This window comes from Ambystoma mexicanum, chromosome 1q (assembly GCF_040938575.1).
Source record: "Ambystoma mexicanum isolate Mex_15411 chromosome 1q, UKY_AmexF1_1, whole genome shotgun sequence".
In the NCBI taxonomy this organism is placed as follows: domain Eukaryota; kingdom Metazoa; phylum Chordata; class Amphibia; order Caudata; family Ambystomatidae; genus Ambystoma; species Ambystoma mexicanum.
The window spans coordinates 102,756,899-102,776,325 of NC_090922.1; the positions used below are offsets into that span (position 1 = coordinate 102,756,899).

At 43.2% G+C, this 19,427-nt stretch overlaps 1 protein-coding gene across 5 annotated transcripts in view; it reads left to right on the forward strand.

The window, feature by feature from the left end:
- PIEZO1 (piezo type mechanosensitive ion channel component 1 (Er blood group)) overlaps positions 1-19,427 on the forward strand; it is a 960,480-nt gene that overhangs the window by 571,559 nt on the left and 369,494 nt on the right. For all 5 annotated transcript variants that reach the window (XM_069635852.1, XM_069635881.1, XM_069635891.1 and 2 more), the window contains one exon: positions 17,964-18,054. In XM_069635852.1, coding sequence (XP_069491953.1) covers positions 17,964-18,054 — 91 coding nt within the window. The remainder of the gene's footprint in view (positions 1-17,963; positions 18,055-19,427) is intronic.

The following is a 19,427-nucleotide window of genomic DNA, read 5'->3' on the forward strand; positions in this document are numbered from 1 at the left end:
GCGATCATCCTATCGGCTGCTTATGACCGTTCTGTGATACAGACGCAAAAGAGCTTTTGGCCGCTCTTTTCAAGGTCTTGGCAGGGTCACTACAGAACCCCCTACCCTTGGGGCTCCGCATCACCAATACTCGGTCATCTTTTAGAAAAACGTATTTGTTTTAAATAGACGTGACATTTTTCTTTAGTTTTCCCCTTTACAGTAGTGTCTTGACCACCACCTCTTCCTTCGGGTAACTCTGATTTCATTCTGTCTTTGCGTACATTTAAGGCACTTGGTACCTTTGCACAAGCAGCTGTGGTTAATGGTGCTTAGCGTCTAGGTACCTATGATGGATGGCAGCCCTTTACAAATTCAGTCATTCATTCATTCGTCACCTGTTGGCAATTAATAACTGGCGTAAAGCTAAGCTTTATAAACGATTGCACTTTCCCACCATTTCGGGTATTCTTTTCCATACGTCATATTCTTCTTGGTCCTTCGTAGCCTTCAAAGGCTACTGCAGCGGACACCGCAACATCTTCCATTTGGCAGTCAGACTCCGTTACCAGAGCTCTTTGCTAGCCCGGTGCTTTAGTTGATCCTTCTTTGGGACCAAGTCACCCTATGCCATAATGACTGCAAGTACATATCCTCTTTTACTACCCCTGCTACCTGTGGGTAGCATGCGTGCTCTGGTATGACCTTCAACCTTGGCATGCCCTATAAAAAGCAAATAATATGCCTTTGAATTGCCTCTTGGTTGCATTTGCCCCTTTACATTGTATTTGTTCATGTGGTGTCCTTCCTATTGCTTCCTCCTAGTGTGCATCATGTGGTAAGAGTTGTACTTTGCATTTCTATCTGACGTATGTGAGTTGGGTGCAAATCTACCCAGGTTTTCCTCCTCACTTGACGGTGTTTGTGTTGCCTTTTGAGCTTCTCTTCTTTGCCTCTAAAGTCCTTCTTAGATCATGTTCTCGTCTTTATTTCCTTTGTTTTTGCTCTTGCTTCCTTGACTTTTTTCTGCCACCTCTGTCCTATTCTTTTGAGACTTAACGTTTTTGCTCTTGTTTCTTATTTCATGCTTTCATTCCTCATGTTTGCTTTTGTTCTTCTTATATCTTTAGGTTTCACCCATGTCTCATTGCATTTTCCTATGGCCATTGTCTCCATTTTGGAATTTTTTTTCTTGATTTTGTTTGCTTTTTCTCTTTTTTGTTTTTGTCTCGTGTGCCTCTACTTCTCTCGTGGGTTGTTTTCATGTCCTGGGTTTTGGCTGAATTTTCTAGCATTTTAAAGACTGCTTTACCACTGGATTTGTCTTTGTTGTGTTCTCGGTTTAGTCCTCCATTGTGAATGTGTTATTTTTTCTTTTGTTTTTTGTTTTTTCCACTTTATCTCATGATTTAAAAAATCTAAATAATCAACTTTTAGTCCATGTATATGAAGAAAAAATAAACAAAAAAGAGTTGTTTGGTGTCATCTTCGACTCCACTCTCTCCTTTTCCCGTTGCATCAGACCTCGCTAAGACGTCCCACTACCAGCTGCATCTCCTCTGAGGTATTCTTCCTTTTCTGGCTCTCTCTAGGCTGGACTACTGCAACAGCCTCTTTCTCAATCTACCTTCCTCTACTCTCTGCCCTCTGCAACTAATCCAGAACAGGACTGTGAGACTTGTCCTTGGCCTCAAGCCCAGGGATTGCACCTCTTCAGCCCTGAAATCTCTCCACTGGCTCCCGGTGGCTGCAAGGGTCAAGTTCAAGACCCTCTGCATCGTCCACAGGTCGTTCTGGGACCGGGGTCCACACTACATCAAACTCTCTTCCTAAACACCTTCCTTCTTGAACCCTTCGCTCAGCCACCTCCAACTCTCTAAGGGTCAGATGCTTCTCCAGGCAGAGAGCGGGTGGTAGACATCTCTCCAATGCAGGTGCCTCCCTCTGAAATGGCCTCCCTGCCCCTGTCAAAGTTGAGCCGGACCACCTGAGGTTCCGGAAGCAGCTCAAGACCTACCTTTTCGCTTTTGCTTTTTTCTCTCTCTCTCTCTCTCTCTCTCTCTCTCTCTTTCTCTTTCTCTTTCTCTTTCTCTTTCTCTTTCTCTTTCTCCCTCTCTCCCTCTCTCCCTCTCTCCCTCTCTCCCTCTCTCCCTCTCTCCCTCTCTCCCTCTCTCCCTCTCTCCCTCCTTCTCTCCTTCTCTCCTTCTCTCCTTCTCTCCTTCTCTCTTTCTCTCTTTCTCTCTTTCTCTCTTTCTCTCCTTCTCTCCTTCTCTCCTTCTCTCCTTCTCTCCTTCTCTCCTTCTCTCCTTCTCTCCTTCTCTCCTTCTCTCCTTCTCTCCTTCTCTCCTTCTCTCCTTCTCTCCTTCTCTCCTTCTCTCCTTCTCTCCTTCTCTCCTTCTCTCCTTCTCTCCTTCTCTCCTTCTCTCCTTCTCTCCTTCTCTCCTTCTCTCCTTCTCTCCTTCTCTCCTTCTCTCTTTCTCTCTTTCTCTCTTTCTCTCTTTCTCTCTTTCTCTCTTTCTCTCTTTCTCTCTTTCTCTCTTTCTCTCTTTCTCTCTTTCTCTCTTTCTCTCTTTCTCTCTTTCTCTCTTTCTCTCTTTCTCTCTTTCTCTCTTTCTCTCTTTCTCTCTTTCTCTCTTTCTCTCTTTCTCTCCCTCTCTCCCTCTCTCCCCCCCCCTGCTGACCTACCTCTCTGCTGCGCTGACTAGTTGCCTAGCTACCCTCAGTGGGCACCAGGCTTCTCCACGACTAGTAGCCACTGCACTGCCTCCGGGCCTACCGTGCAGTTGGGGCTGTATCTGTATCCCTACACTCCCCTTGCACTTAGCCAGAGCTCGCTGCCCTGATTGCACTTCCCCCTTCCCTGGCACTTCTCCTCTCCCTCCTCCGCTGCACTTGCACGATCTGAATGACACAAGGCCTAGTAAGATCATTTGTTTTGTCCTCCCTCTGTCTTCCCTACCTTGTCTTGTCGCGCCTAGAAACACTTGTGGACAGGCGCGTTATAAATGGCTCATCATATCATATATCATATGCAATCAATTATATACATTGCAAATAATTTACCCCAACACCACCATATACAATACACAGTGTGTCTGCTAATGTAACAGAAAAAGTAACCTAAACACAACACAAAATTACACAAACACAATCAAACATACCACGAACATATCCTTCCAATCCACACTGCACACCAACAGTGTATGCCAATGACCAACATCCCTTCACACTATTTGCTCATTTTCGCACTCAACTATGTGTCATTAAGGGGTCCCCAAGACTCCATATATATTCCCTCCCAATTTTGTTTTCCTCCTGTGTTTTTCATATTTGGAAAGAGTTTGCAAATCTGTCACCCAGTTTTCAAGCAAGGGCTTCTTCCTCGTTTTCCACACTCGTTTTTCTATCTGGTTTTCTGGTCTTTCTGTACTCCTCTGTGATCTTATTTGCTTTGGCTATTACTATTGTGTTTCTTCACCCTTGCTGTCATTCTCTGCCTGTGCTGATGTTCTGGTCTTCAACTGTTTGACTCGAATTCTCCAGTCTAGTTCCTGATTGCCAATGTGTGGGATTATTGGCAATTGCTTGAAGATATAAAAAAGTATTAGTTACCTGCTGAACTGAGGTCAAATGTGCATGGATGCCCCTCACATATGCCCTGGTATCACTTCTGTGTCTCCCGCGTTTCGTTGCAGTTTGTGCCATATATCTCTCTGAATTTCTTCCCAAGGCTCCAGCATTTGTATCCCTTCTGATTAATTTCAGCGGGAATGTTTGTAATTTCTGCTGGATAGTCGTGGCTGGATGAGCAGCTGTGCAGCTGTGTTTTCCCAGCAACACAAACACAATTTTGGTGGTGTTATATTTAAATATGCTCTCCCCATCAAGGTTTGAATGAGAGCAAGCCGTGCAAAATCTCCAGTGTTTGCGCTTTAGTATTGCTGTGGGGCAAAGGCTATTGGTGTACCGAGATTTCGGGGTACTTGAGTAGAGCGCTTGGAGGCTCCATGTAAAAGGCAATGGCAACTGGCAACAAGATGCATCCTGAAGGCACTCCAGACATGACTGGAAATTGCATCATCTGAATTGGCCCATCTGGACCGGTTAGAGTTTCTCCGACAGGTCAGAGGCGAACCAGTTGAGTACAGAGTTTGTGAACCCGGTCTACAGCACTGAATATTGCTGAGAGGTCAGGCTGGGCTTGGAAACATGATTCCCCTTTGGGTATGATGTGCATTATCTACAAAACTGTGTGGCTTCTGTTCTGCAGCCGGTTCGATTTATTATTTTGTGCAATTGTAAGGCCATAGTCTTTTCAGTGATCTTTGCTAGGAAGGGAATATGGGTAATCTGGCATGTGTGAGGTTGCCACAGTCAAGATTGACCTTTTGGGGATTGTGCACAGTGAGCCTGTTTAGAGAGATGAGGGGAAAGTCTTTTGTGAGAGATGCACTGGCGATTTGGAGGAAGGGCAGGGGCGCGTATTATTGAGACCGGTCGATGAAGTGGTTTCCCAGCTTGAATGCTTCCGAAATGTATGATTCCAACTTATTGGAATAGTTTCTTGAGTCTTTGCCAGTTCACATACAGCAATGTGTCGGGCAACATCAACAACCAAACGTGCTGGAGGACCATACAGGTTGCTTCCACTTACAACAGATGTTTCCGTCCCAGGTCATCCATTTGCTGTCCCCCAGTAAGATCTGGCTTCCAAGAGTGCTTCAAAAGCCAACCCAACATATTTTTATTACATCAGAGGGATGAACTGAGAAACCAATGAAAACCAAGAATTGAAGCGATAAAAGTAAAGCATCAACAGGTTCTACAAGAACCTGCTACTATTACCTATCGGTGTGCAGCGGAGTGCGGACATTGTGTGCAGTCTACTGCAGTCTTTTTGCCATTTTCACTTGTGCTTTGAGGAGGAGCCAAACACGTTGGAAAGCACCTAAATTGTAAATCACAACGCGAAGCGGGACGCAGAGTGCAGACATTGAGTGCAGTCTACGGCAGTCAGCCTGCGGGCTCCATGCGGACGTGCCAGGCGAGAATTTCAACGAAGCCGATATGTTGAAGATGCGTAGGCAGATTAGACCCCTCAATCCGACATCATCAAACACCTCTCAGGTGAGCGGGGACACTATGGAGGGAGAGCCGGAGCAGGCAACTTGTGTTGAATCGCTGAAGCGAGTGGGAGTGAGAGAGGGAGCTTGGGCAGGGGCAGGAGCGAACACAGCACCAAAAACAACCCCGTTACTCCCAAAACAACTTATAAAGCTCCCAAAAAACATCACTAACTTAACGGAATGCACCAGCCAATTACAGCCCCTTTCTCTTTCCACACCGTCCGTTGTTTCCCCGAGGGCAGAACGTGATTACGCTTCTCATTCAGTGCAGTCTAAAGAAACTCAAAACTTCCAAAACAAAGAGGGGGATGAGCGATCGAATTTCACAAACTGTACACAGCCGACTGTATCACTGCAACACAGTGCTTAATTTGTAAAAAAATAAGTGCCAGGGCCCAAAAATTCTTGCCTCACTAATGCCGACGGCACCACGGCACCAGCGGCCCGGCTCAGTGTTTGATCGGCCCACCACCAGCCCATCACACTGCTGCTGCTCCATGTCACATCTTTGGCACTGCAGCATTTGTTGGCACGGGACAGTGGGAAGGAGCACACATATCTATATTTGTTTATTACACAACTACTTTTATTTCATGTCTTAAATCACTGAAAGTACGTGGGGTTAAATAGATTTTTCAGTTCGGAATTATCTTGCATTCTGGGAGTTATAGTTTACCATTAAAGCCACAATCATATTCTTTTAGCTGGACATGTTACTATACGTATTTACATGCTGTCATGTGGCTTTATTATGCAATTTGTGTTTTTTGAAAGTAAACTCTGTAAGACATTATTACTGTTAGTATCCAAATCTGCCTGCTCTATAGGTCTTCCCCAGGGTCGGTCTGGGCCATACAATTGTCTCGGGCACCGATGAAAAAGTGGCCCGCAGTTGCAAACGGCAATTCATTCCTTTTGTGACACAGTTTGAATAGTACCCAAGGTGGAGTTTTTTGATCAAATGTGATGCAAATTCGGAATTTTAAAGAATATGCAACACTGATAAAAACTACTAGCCGCTTGGTCAATCAACTCATCAAACTGTCTCACATTGACCAAAAAAACTGGCACAGACTAGAATTTTGCGTTTTTGGTTTGGCCATGTGCCTATTGCCCTATATGCTAGCCCGAGCCTGGACGTCCCTCTTTCTCCTGCTCTGAGGCACGATCAGTGGTCAAGGGTAGAAAAATGAATAAAAGCAGCAGCAGAAGTATGAAATGTCCCTCTATACTCATCAACCATGCCCCTGCCCACACTTTGGCCCTAATACAAACCCCTACCTGGAATCCTGTCTCTTCACCACTCAAGACGTTGCACTATTAAGAAACATTAAACGAAAACGCCTCCTACGATCATCATTACTTTCAGTCATTGTTCCCCACGGCATACAACTGTATACACCCATCCTGCTTCCTATTACCCACCATCAGCACCTGTTAAGGGACATTCCAAAGACCATTGCCACCCCTATTACCCACGCCCTGCTGTGCTGGTAGAAACCCCAATTCCTGCTGAAACGCAGAAGACAACCCGCAGCAGAGCTCTTCTGCGGTAGGGAGAACTCAGAGGGATCCGTGTCATGTGATGGAGCAGGAATGGGTTTTACGTCCCGAGCAGGCAACTGTAAGGAAGCAAAGCTGCCATGGCATCATGATGCAGTGATCTTTGACACTAGAGAATTACCTTGAGGACACCCACAGTCCAGGGACGGTACTCCAAATGGAAAAATGTAAACACAATGGCTCATTGTTTAGGAAAGTAGAAGAACGTCGTACTATTCAGTTCCCACCCACTTCAACCACTGTGTAGGACCAATCCCAGAGTCCCGTCTACTGCCAAAGAAACCAGTCTACATTAGCGTTCTTTATGATCTCCTCACACTTTTCCCAATGGGCACCACTACAAAAACATCACCGAAGGGCCACACCTACCAAGTCAACATCTTACCCACAATGGATAGACGATCCCAATTCTTAAATATAAACCTCTCCCCAACTAACATTCTGAACTTCTATGTTCAGACACATGATTTGCATACAAACCAAGCCACTTGCACATAAAGTACCCCATATTGGAACTCTAGGCCTCTACAACCAATTTACATATTACATTCCTGACCAATGCATGCAAGCACCACAGGCCACTAGCATCTTTTGAAGCAAAGGCGTCATAGTATCTGCAGCACAAAATCCCTGGAGCCAGATCCTCACAGGGTTCCGGGCTATTTCTGAATTGTCTGCCTGAACACAACCTCAATGTTAACATGCGTCCCCGGCGCTAACCTAATGAAATGAAACCCAATTTGGCGCTTATTTAACGCCGGTGTGCATGCATCATGATCACGTAATGACACTGGCTCTTCCGCCTCGAAGGATGAAAGGCAGAGCTAGCATCCCACGCGCGCCCTAGAAAAGTGTGCCAGCAAAGCTTCCTCCTTTCTGCACATTTCGCTGCCATTTGGCCTGCAGATGCGGGTGAGACGGGGAAGTGGCAGCAGTTAGTTAGCACCCACTTGCGAGAGGCCCGGCGGTGTAAAGCTCAGTCAGCAGCACCGGCCCCTTCCTTCCTTCCTCTTCTGAGGGGAGATTATGCACATGATTCAAGTGCCGTTAGCAGGGGCCTGTGCCGTGTGCGCTGAGGCGAGCTAGCCCTCCCACTAGAGGAGGGAGGTTGGGGGTCAGTCCCGAGCAGCGCTCCCTGTCCAGTCAAGCAACAAATGCCCCTAGTCTGAGGAACAGGAGGGGTTTGAGGGACTACGTGATTGTGATTAGATAGCCCGGCCCCCCCCCCAAAGCAACATAAGCTTGCAGTTCACGCAACCCACCCCCACCCCCACCCACAACAATTAGTTTCTGAGAGGGAGAGCGCGGCCTGAACTGGGCTGTTCTGTCTGGCGCCACGCCGGGCTGCAGGGCCTCAGCTAATGAGTGCATTCATCACAGAAAGTTAACACTTTAATTGTTAGCTTTCTTTGATGAATGCCTCTATCTCTGTACACCCCTGCGCAGCAAGCCATAATTAAAGGCAGCTGCAGAGGGAGTGCCGGTGCCAACAAAACAGTGCCGGTGTTGGGGACCGGAAACCACCGGCACAAATTAAGCACTGCTGCAACAACATGGGCGCGTGTAAGAGGGCTGCAATGATGCACAGATGCATCTCTGACACATGTCATGAGTACACTAAATAAAGAGGTTTCAGATTAATGCGCTGACAAAGAAGAATGGTCATGCTCTCCGATGAGAGATGAAGAACAAAGGACAGGTATGCACAAATCACCCACTGAAATGGCAGAAAGCAAGATGAGCTTTCATGATCCAAATTCACAGTCACTTCAGATTGCAGCAAAGCCGCTAAATCTATCAATGTCAATTTGAGATTATTCATACGGAGCTTGCTGTTAGCAATGACGCTAGAATGAAAACACTTGGTGAATCTGCAGATCACTTCACGTGTGGGCATTCTGTGAATCTAAAATTGACTAAAGACAACATGGATGTTGGAAAAGACATGAACAATCCCTGCTTCAATATCATATGTCAATGGCCAAACCACTGGGCAAAACAATAACAAGCGCCCCTCGGATTTATTCTTCAATGAACCTTCCAACTGGGCCTTACTAGATGAAGAGCCTCTGCTAGATGTAGCCGATGGCTGCCGTAAAGATCCTGTGGTTGCCATGAGGCATGTCGTTGAGCCAAACCTTGACCTTGAAAAACAACAAAGGCAGCGAACAAGCAATTTAAAACCACTAAAGATCGAGAAGCAAAATTACCTCTTGGAGTGGAAAGAGGATGCTCTGAGTGTCCATTGACTTCCCCAGTAGTATCATATTAACAAACATTAATCGCATCTCAAAAAAGATGGGTGTCAGACGTACAAAATCACTCTAGAGCATCCTTTAAAGAAGATAGTCCTCCAGAGCAACTATTAGGGACTGTGAGTGCTGATCTCGATCTGGAAAATTCCAAGCTAACGCAAGACATTGTTATAATGACATCTAAGTTAGAAAAAAGTCAACAAAGAAGAAGAATTATAGAGGATATGGAGTCAGTAAATTACTGCATTGAAATGATGCATGACAAAGACAGGGCTAGCAAGAATAGCAACCTGAACAACGGCCCTAGCGACAAAGTACAAACTCGTTATACAAAAAGGCGCGTGTCCAGCACACAACAATCTGAGTCTGATTTAGACTCATCCTTCGAATCAAATCAACAGCAAGGATCCAGGAATAGATTACCTGACAATAATAACAGACACGAACATAGTGGTGGAACAGGGACCACGGCGGACCTCTCAGAATTACAGCATTACACCTACAAGGCAATACAATGTCTGCACGCTCGATTTCTCTTGCGCCATTCATGAAATTATATGAAGCAATAAATGACTTGTATAAAGACCCAGCTACTTTACTAGCAATGACTCGTACAAAATTGATCTACATTGAGAACTTTGTTTCACCCCTAGAGAAATGCTTAGACAAAGAAGGGTCTGCTGAATCTTTGCTCTAGAAATTATGTGAACACATGGCTGAAATTGGTGCAAATAAAAAAGTACAGCTGGAAGCGGCCAGAGAAATCCTGAAATGGGGCATAGAGCCCCTTAAAAATCTATCCCATCTAACAGCTGAACAGAAGGTAATATACAACAGAAGAACTTCAACTTCAAGTCTAGAGAACCAATTTTGCTCTAAAGAACTTATAAAAGTTGCACAAAAATCATCGGAATTAGAAATTGACCTTGTGCCCTGCCCCGTTGAACCACATAATGCAATTTGAGGTCCAACACATAATGAGGAACCAGAGGAGTCCCCTCTATCGATTCAGAGAACCATTACATTTAAACACAATTGAAACTGTTGACTCCAGTTCAAATGAGGATGAGACTCCACCAGGGCAAAATTATGAAATCTTCTTAACCAAAAAGAGAAGAAAAAGGATAGGCAATAATAAAACTGCAAAGCTTCAAAATAAGCAAACAAGTACAACGAAAGATCTACAATTAAAGAAAGTCCTCAAATCCAATAATGCACATGGAATAATCCGAAATTTGAAAGGAATAGAAGATAATTCCTCCACATGCAGTCCAACGGTAATGGAGGAAACCATTCAAGAAAGTGACCAAATACCTGCAATAAAAAAATATCCTTACCAAAAGCATCAAACCAACCTGATGCTGTAAGAGAGCCAAATGCCCTAACTGAAAGCGCCACAGAGCGGGACATAGCACTGATACAAGATCGACTTGAGCTCTCTGCATACAGTGTAGAAGATCTCAATCCAGCTCTGACAGAACGGACAGAGAAAGAGAACCTCCACCAGGAAAGCGTGTATAGCCGGCAACTAGGAAACACAAGGCCACAAAGCTACAATGACGATTCAAGGAAAGAAACTGTGCCCTTCTTAACTCTAGAAGAGAAGAGACACCATCTATTTAATAAAAGAGCAACTCAAAACTCCTTCAATGAACTGACAAGTATAATATTCAATTGTAAATACATAACAGAAAAGATCCAAGTGCTAGCATAGAGCCTACTCAAGTGAGGGAGATGGACACGGAAAACAGACCAAAAGTGATCCGATCTAACCTCACAACAAATTACACAAATACTTTCATGCACACAAATACCAATGAGCAGAATGGAAATCTAAACAACTTGTTCAACACAAAAACAAGTTGCAAAACAGACAGGTCTCTCGATTCACAAGAGACTGATGGTCAGCACACTAAGCTCTACTTAGAAATCATAGTGCAAAGAAACGACGACCTGAAAATGAATTGCTTAAATATCCTCAAGTTGTTTCATCACATTCCCAACCTGAGATCAATAGACTCCAGTGACATCCAGGCAATTTATTTCCCAATACCAGCCACATATGACTCAGTGTGCACGAAGATCACCTCGAGATTAATATCTCAATTGCTATTAAATTCTGCAAGCCAATTATGGCCACTGGGTTTTGACATAAGCGATTGCTTACATCAGTATCACATAATGGAACACAGCAGCAAAGCCTGCAGAAACGGGAAGAAATAAGCAAGAAGAAGATAAACAACTGAATGTCGACAAACCGCCGCAAATGACAGCAACAAATTCCCTACAGCGAACGCATCAAATGCTGGAAGAAATTGAAGGAATCAGTAGAAATCCTATGCAAGTAACATCCCAAACCCAAAGAAATTGGAATGACAAGCCGAACCATTGAAACGCAATATAATATCAGAAAGCCGACCCTTGAAAGCTCAAATTGGGACTGGCTAGCTGGAGCCTTAAATACGACCAATATGCAATAGAATGAGGTCCCCCTCGAGAGGAAGAAAGTCATCATTGCGTCCCAGAATACGAGGGGCTAAAGTCACCTGTTTAATACCAATGGAGACAAACTATCTGAATTTGACATACTATGTCTGCAAGAAACGTAGTTGACTGAAACCCTGATAGCTGAAGGCTATGACGCACTTTTAAACCCTGCGCGTAAAAGCCATAAGGGGTGTCCATCCTCTGTGTTGCTAATTTTGATCAATACAAATCTGAATCTCTCCATACAGGCGGTAATTAATCCAACTTTAAATATTCAGATACTGACTTTAAAATCTAATTGTCAAAAACTTAAAACAGAAGAAGTGACAATCTTAATTAACATTTATTGGAACCCAATGGACTGGAAAAAAAGTGTTTTGTTGCCATGAGGATGCACCAAATAGATGAATGTTTCATCAGAAATGATGACCCTAAAATCATAATTTGTGGTAATTTTAATGCCAGTTGTTCATCTTATGTCCTTATATGTAAGCAAAAGAACAAGATAACCACACAAGCAACATTCATATGCTCAATGGCAACACAAATGGAGATATTCCAGCTGTTCCAACTTGGAGCAAGGGTCATTTAAATTCTACAATCGATTACTTTTTTGTCACAGATAATCTATTAAACTACATAGAGAAATTATAAATCGTGCAGATGACCCAGAGTGATCACAATTTACTCAAGCTAACAATGCTTTGGACACCCAGCGATCTAAAATCCAAATATACATACAACATAGAACACGCCTCAATCAGAAATAGACTGCTTCTTAGTCGCTGGGAAGTGCGATTAAAAAAAGAAAATCAAAGGTTTAACTATCTTCCACTCCTGTAAGCATTCCAGGAAAAATCTAAAGCAGGATCAAAACCATATTTCCAACATAAACATGTATTCATACAGCAATTCAGTAAAAAAAAAAAAAGTAGTCTAAGAAAGGACATTCAAAAGTTGCCTGTTCAGAACAATGGATCCCAAAGACTTGACATTATGCAATGTCGTCAAATTTCAAAACCGGCTAATCTTGCACAAATGCATTCAAGCACAAAATGATGCAGAGCAAATGTGTCACAACTCAGAGATTGTATCCCAGTCGTTGCAGATAACACCTCCCCACTCTTTTGGGGAAGCTACCTTCACTTTGTGAATATTAAATCTTTATTGTGATGTGGCAAAGACTCCCCACCCCAAGAGCTCAGCCTACAGAGATCAATACACCTGTTAGGCCAGGGTCTTGAGTGAAAAGGCAGGAGCAAAATCGGCAGAGCTAGAGGGACAAAGAACAAAACAGTTGTTCAGGAAATGCAGCCATGTAGTGCCAGAAAAAACAGCCAACACCGCCCACAAGTACCCACTCTTACCTGCTTCGTAGAGCAATATACCAGTAATCTACTAGTATCGAATGCAGAGACAAGGAGGGTGTATGGTGAAGGAGGAGTGTGCCAGTATTCCAGGAACACCAATGTTGAAGCAGCAAAGCGTCCAAAAAGTGCCCAAAGCAATCCAATGTTCAAACAGCAAAGCGTCCCAAAAAGTGTCCAAAGCAATCCAGTGTTGAAGCTGCAAAGCGTCCCAAAAAGTGTCCAAAACACAAAATACACGTGTCAAAAAGTGTTTAACCAAGCAATAGTAAAAGACAAAAAGAGATGACCAGGGAAACAGCGTTCACCTCACGCTAGTTCCCTTGAAGAAATGTTCGGGTTATCAGGGCGTCAAAACCTAAGGACTCAGAAATGGGAGGTCAAGATGAGGAAGCCGGGTTCGTATTTTCCAAGGGAGGCAGGCTTCGGGAGACAAACAAGGGCAAGGCAGAGGCAAAGTCTTGATTCGAGCGCCGAGTATTTGGTATTTAAACAGAAGTGTGGAAACAGATGCTCGCAACTAACAACAGTTTAGGAGCACCCGATCTCCGAATTGACCGTATTTAAATACGGTCCACAAAGAAGGAAACACAGCAACGTAGTACGTGTGTGTCACGTGACTACAATAGCGAGAGTTATGGGGATTGTAGTCTCAAAGGGCTCTGCGTGCCGAATAGCGCTCAGACAAATGCCATGGCAATCTCCAATTTAACCGGGACGTGACAAAATGCTTGAAGTCATAACAACAAAAAATTCAAAATATCTGTGGAAACTGCTATACAAACATATTACCGCTCAAAAGCTCTGATTACCAACATTGTAACTGAAGATGCGCAGATCTTATTCTATGCATCATTGTATGGTGCTGAAGTGGAAGAAGAAACCATCAAAGAACCTACGGCTAGGCTGCAGGCATGGGACATATAAGTGTCCAAACCGGAAATCTTGGCCCTAATCAAGAGAGCAAGCGCTTCTCGAGCCCTAGGACCAGACTGGCTGATGAACTATATGATAAAAAAGGCACCTGAGGGATGGACAGCCTTCTGTTACGAGCTCTTCAAAACAATTAGAACAACTGGAAGCCTCCCAGCGTCATGGAAATATCGGTGATAATATCGATCTTCAAGAAAGGATGTCGGGCAGATTCAAAAAACTATCGCCCAATCGCTCTGCTGGACGTTCTGAGCAAAATGTATACCTCCTCTGTATTCGCACGATTAAAAGACTGGAGCGAAGAATCATGACACATAGATGAAAGACAATCTGGTTTTTTAAGAGGTGTGGGATATTCATTAAATCTACTTCTCTTGAATATGCTAAAAACCAGAGCTCTACATAAAGGACAAAAACTATACATTGCCCTAAAAATCTTCACCCAGGCTTTCGATAGTGTAGCCCGAAAGTTACTGTGATCAAACTGATCCAGTGGAAGTGCCTGCAGAACATATTTCAGCCCATAATGGCCAGATAAAGTGGCACTACAATTCAGATCAAACTAAATGCAAAAGGCATACTGACCAAAGATATCAAAACTTCTAAGGGTCTCAACAAGGGTGCCGTTGGCCTCTGAGCTCTTTAAACTATTTATTGTCAGACATGAAGCTAACAGTACATGAGGAAACATCCTTTCCTCTGAAGCTAAATGGTCCAGTAATAGGCCGTCTAGTATATGCAGATGATTTGATCTTATTAGACCAAACTAAAATCAGTCTACAGGTAAAGCTAATTCTCCTGAACACCTACACTGTGAAAAATGGACTAAGAAACAACACGGAAAAGACAACAATACTGGTCCTGGAATCCTTGGACAGGAAAAGAGCAAAAACAAAATGTACTTGGTATCTGGCAAAAGGGCACTAAAGGCGAAATATTTAGGCATTGAAATCGATGCAAGCAAGACAGATGCAAATCAGCTCATTGCTCTAAAAGCCAAGACAAGCATGTTTAATCCAACAAAAATACAACAAATTTTCCTTAACAGAGACACTGTGTTTTTACAAACAAAAAGTATCTCCCACAGTTACATATGGAGCAGAGACTGCACTAGCCTATCATGGAAGATCTGGGCAATAATGGAAGGTTCTTTTTGGAAGAAAATTCTTCATTTGCCACAAAGTCTACCAATACAACTGATACGGTGTGAGCTAGGTCGACGATCACTATATGCATCAGTACAGTGGAACACATTGACGCTCTACCGTAAAACCCTTTTACATGATTCTGCAATATAATTTAATATTTTGAAACATAAACCTGAACAGCAAACAGATTGTATTGCAGAACAGTGGGTCAAAGCATGCACAGAACTAATGTTAAATGCTGGAATCACAGAGGAATAGCTCATGAGCAACCCTGATGCTGCGAAAAGAAAAATGTGGTTATGCGATTGGATCAGAACACAAGAAGAAACAGCTAAGCTCAAATGGTATTCACTCGCTGCCAACAAAGTCAAAGCCCGACATCATGTGCCAAAATATTTGAGCAAATTCCCAAGTCCGGTACATCGATCTGTTTGTGCTTCAGGTTTAATCTTTGTCGAACTAGCGAAATCTTGGCATTCAGAAAACAAATATAAGAAGACAGTAAACTGTCGGCTGTGACATGATGCCATTGAAACCCTAAAACATCTTGTGCTGATGTGCAGGCAGCTCAAATAACTGAGAACGAAGTACTTGGGAACCTTCATGAGAATGGTGGCATAAGCTTGGTGAGGGACAAACTGCCAAATTGATTTTTGCACTAACAAGAATACTGCACAAGATATTTACAACAGATACTTGGGAAGCAAAACTATATACGTCCAAGTCAGATTCATAAAAAAATGTATGGTTTCAGATGAGGCCAGATCAATACAGGTTACCAATGAGCCACGAAACGTGCGTCAAAACCACTCTATAGACGGATGATTTCAAGAGCTATATAGTTTTGTTTTGCTTCCTGTAATCTTTACATACTGATAATTCCAAAAGATAGTATTTAAGCTATATTTTTAGGCCATGGGATAATATTAGAGTTTGATTTTATTTAGTTTGATTTCATTTGCATTTCTCTTGATTGCATATTTTGTTTTTTAAGTCTTAAAATACATGGTAATGATGTAACAGAAATGTAAACGAACTGGCAAAGGTTTGAAATAAACCATAAGTCGTAATAAAAATAAATTAAAGAATAGTCGAGACACGGCACATCTGGGAATGTACATGTACCTTTGGCCGTACTCCATGTAGCTTAGACATGTTTCTGGTACTGTGCACGAGCTATGGCCATCCCACATGTTGAGAATGGAAGATTCCTAGTAGCAAAAACCCCATAATTTGCTACATTTGGTGAGCAATGTTTCTTACTGATCTCGCCTCTGTTGCCTTCATGTCCCAGTCTTGCGGATCATCTCCCACTTGGTATGTTGCCACCATCTTCTTGCTTTATTTTGTTTGCTGCTGCCTACCAATTTCATTTTTTGATACTATCGCTTTGGTTTTTTTAAACTCTTATTATTTTTGTGCTTAACCTTTTCCTATTAATTTGAAGACGTATTTTTCTTTTGCCGCCTTTCGGTTTGTGCTTGTTTCTGTCAACTTAGTTCTCATTTCTGTCAATCTCCATTTTTTACTCTTGTATTTCACTCTTCCGTTTGCTTTTATCTTCATTTTTAGATTTGCAACCTCACATTAGTTTGTGTGCTTCTTTTGTTCCAACCTTTATCATGTGTTTTCTCATTTTAGCTCTGACTGGTTTTGTTATGTTCCCCTATTTCCATTATTTTACTATTCTACATACCGCAATGGTTTTGCCTTTTGCTCTTTCCTCCTTTCTTAAGGATGTTCTTTCTCTCATGTTTGAGGTTTACTTGCCTTTTTCATCTTGGTTTTGCCTTTTGCTCTACTTTAAAATGTTGATTGGTTTGTTCATTCACTGCCTCTTAGATGCGTTATTTTCTCTTCCATTCTTTGTATCATTCCCTCTAATCTTGGTTTTGTTTTCCTCTTTCCACATGCCATTTTCATTCCTCTGTTTTGCATGTTTGTATTTCTTCTATCCCTTTGATTTTGCTATTACATAGATCTAATTGTTATGCATTTGTGGTTTTGTTATATTTCTCGCAATGGTTTTATTATTTCCTCTACATCTGCTGTGTTATTCTTTCTTTGGTGTACTTATTTCTAATCTTTTTTCTTTGATCTTTGTTTTGTTCCTTCCCCTCTCTTACTGTCTGTGTTTTCCTCCATAGTCATTGTTTGTTTGCCTCTGCCTTCATACTCTGTGTTTTACTCTCAATTCTGCTTTTAATTATGCTTTGCCTTGATTCCTTAGTTTATTCTTTCTATAATGTGCTTGATATTGTCATCTTCGTCCTTGCTTTGGTTAATGTGTATTCCATGCTACTCTCGTGCCTCTGTTTCCTTTCAGTTTGCTTTTTTATTTTATATCTCAATCCTTTCCTACCCCCTGTGTCTTCCCAAGTGGCTGGTTCTATCTTCCTGATACATTTTTTGCTTATCTCCTCAGTTTGTTTCATCTCCCCATTTTCCTCTCATCCCTTTTTTTTTCTCTTGCCATTGTGGCCTTCTTGTTGCATCTGCACTCTTTATTTTTCCACTTGTCATTTCAATGTTATTTTATATGTTCTCTGTAGACGTTTTCTCCTTTATTTGCTTTCTTTATTGCCTTAACCTCCATCTCCTTGATTCGTTCTCTTTCCGATTCCTCTGGGTTTTGCTCAGGTGGTTGTCCTTTCGCCTCAACTACATTTCTTTCCTCTGTGTACATGAGTCGTTTGTGCTTCTCGAATATCTTTTCTTCTGACCGGCGATTCCTCGCTTTTTCCTCTCGCCTCTTTTAAGCTCTGTTTCTACTGACTTTCTTCTATTTATTCAGTTTGTGATCTTGCTCCTGTGACACCTGCTTTTTTATGTTGCCATTTTTAATTACAGAATTCAGTTTCATTCATTGTACAGAAACTATTTTGCTGTTCCTCATGTCTTTTTCCCCACCTCTTTGGGGTGTGTTGTTGCCCCTACCTGTGGTGCACGTTCTAGCTTTGTAGCCCTTGCTTCTGCACACACGTGATGTCTGGGGTGCTGGTGTTCTTAGAAGCGTCTCGAGATGACCTTCCTGCCAAACAATGATATACTCGTCCTGCTCTCTGTCTTCCCACTTTTCTTTGACTCTTTCTCCTGTCTCTCTAGCCAATGCTACCTGCTGCTCTAGACGCAGGAGGATCGGATGCAGAAGTCAGTGCTGTACCTGAGACAGGATTCCACCACCAACAAGATCAGGGTAAGAGTGGAAAGAGGGCCACAGGGTTTTTGGGTGGAAGGGGATGGGGGAGTGTATGTCATTTGTTAACATATTTGGGTTTTGATACCCGAGTATCACCATGAGTTCCAACTTTCTTTGGCTAAGGCGCCAGGACATGTGCACGCCAGACCACTATATGTATCACTAGATTATTGCAAAGAAGGTTTGGCACTCTTAGGATGTCCCTTTCCTTCCATAGGTGCTCCCTCTCAATGTATGTACACAGTCAATTCTTGCCTATGCGTTGACTCACTGCAGAAGCCATTGCAGTCTCGGGATGTACCAGTTTGGGTTTGTTTTTTGGGGAAAGGACTGTGAAATCCCGTATTATAATGACTTCCACATGAGAAAGGGTCACTTGAGGACATCTCAAGCCCACCACACACACGCCTCACTTGTATGTCAGGAGGTAGTACCACAGACCCACGGAGAAAAAGACCGAACATTGGCTCACCACACCTGCTTTTTGACTTATACCGGTCGCCCAATCCACTGCTGCGAGATACCACACGTTCAAACGGAAACAAGCCTGATACCCAGTTTTTCCCGGTCTACCCTAATACCATCCAATCAGGCTTCCTGTACCTACTGCCCTCTTCTCTTAACGTTTACCATTTTCTTTTTCACCACCTCAGATCCAGGTCTGCTTACCCCCAGGCACCATGAAGTCCACCATGAACTCATGAACTTCCTCTGCACTGGAAGACCCCTACCTTGACAACTGGTGCGGTGCAAAAGACTACTCACTTCTTCGGTAAAGCACCAATTGTCCTGTGTTCAGAAAGAAAAATCAGGAGTCTTTTGGTGGCTTCATAGGTCTTGGAAGATCATGGATCGTTCATAAGTAGATTACATAATTGTACAGCCCTTTTTTCCACAGCTGCGTGCGTTGGTCTGCCTAGCATCTCACACAAGGTACACACCATTTTTTTTTTTTAGAGCGCCTGGGCAACATCTTTCTTGGTGAGATGTCTCAGTGGGTTGCGCGTTCGCTGCTGCAATCTGTGTGTGATCTGCAGGTTGCAGGTTCGAATCCCAACAAGCGGAGGTCAAAGTGCAAACAATAAAAAAAGGTCAGCGATGTAGCGCCACCTTCCTCCCCGGCCCTACACCCGTACCTATGTCCTTCCTTGCCTACACTCCAGCCCAAGACGTTTTACAACAGTACTGTAAAGGCTGAAGAAACCAAAAAATACATTTAAATGACAATCCTTTCCCACACTGCATGCAACTTTATGCAGCCTCCCTTTTCCATTCGCCCACTCATTCGCACCCCTTAAAGGGCATGCCCATGACTGTGGCCACCAGGGGCAGCCTTGGGGCAGAGGCGACCGGCCGGAGCGCCATTAGCC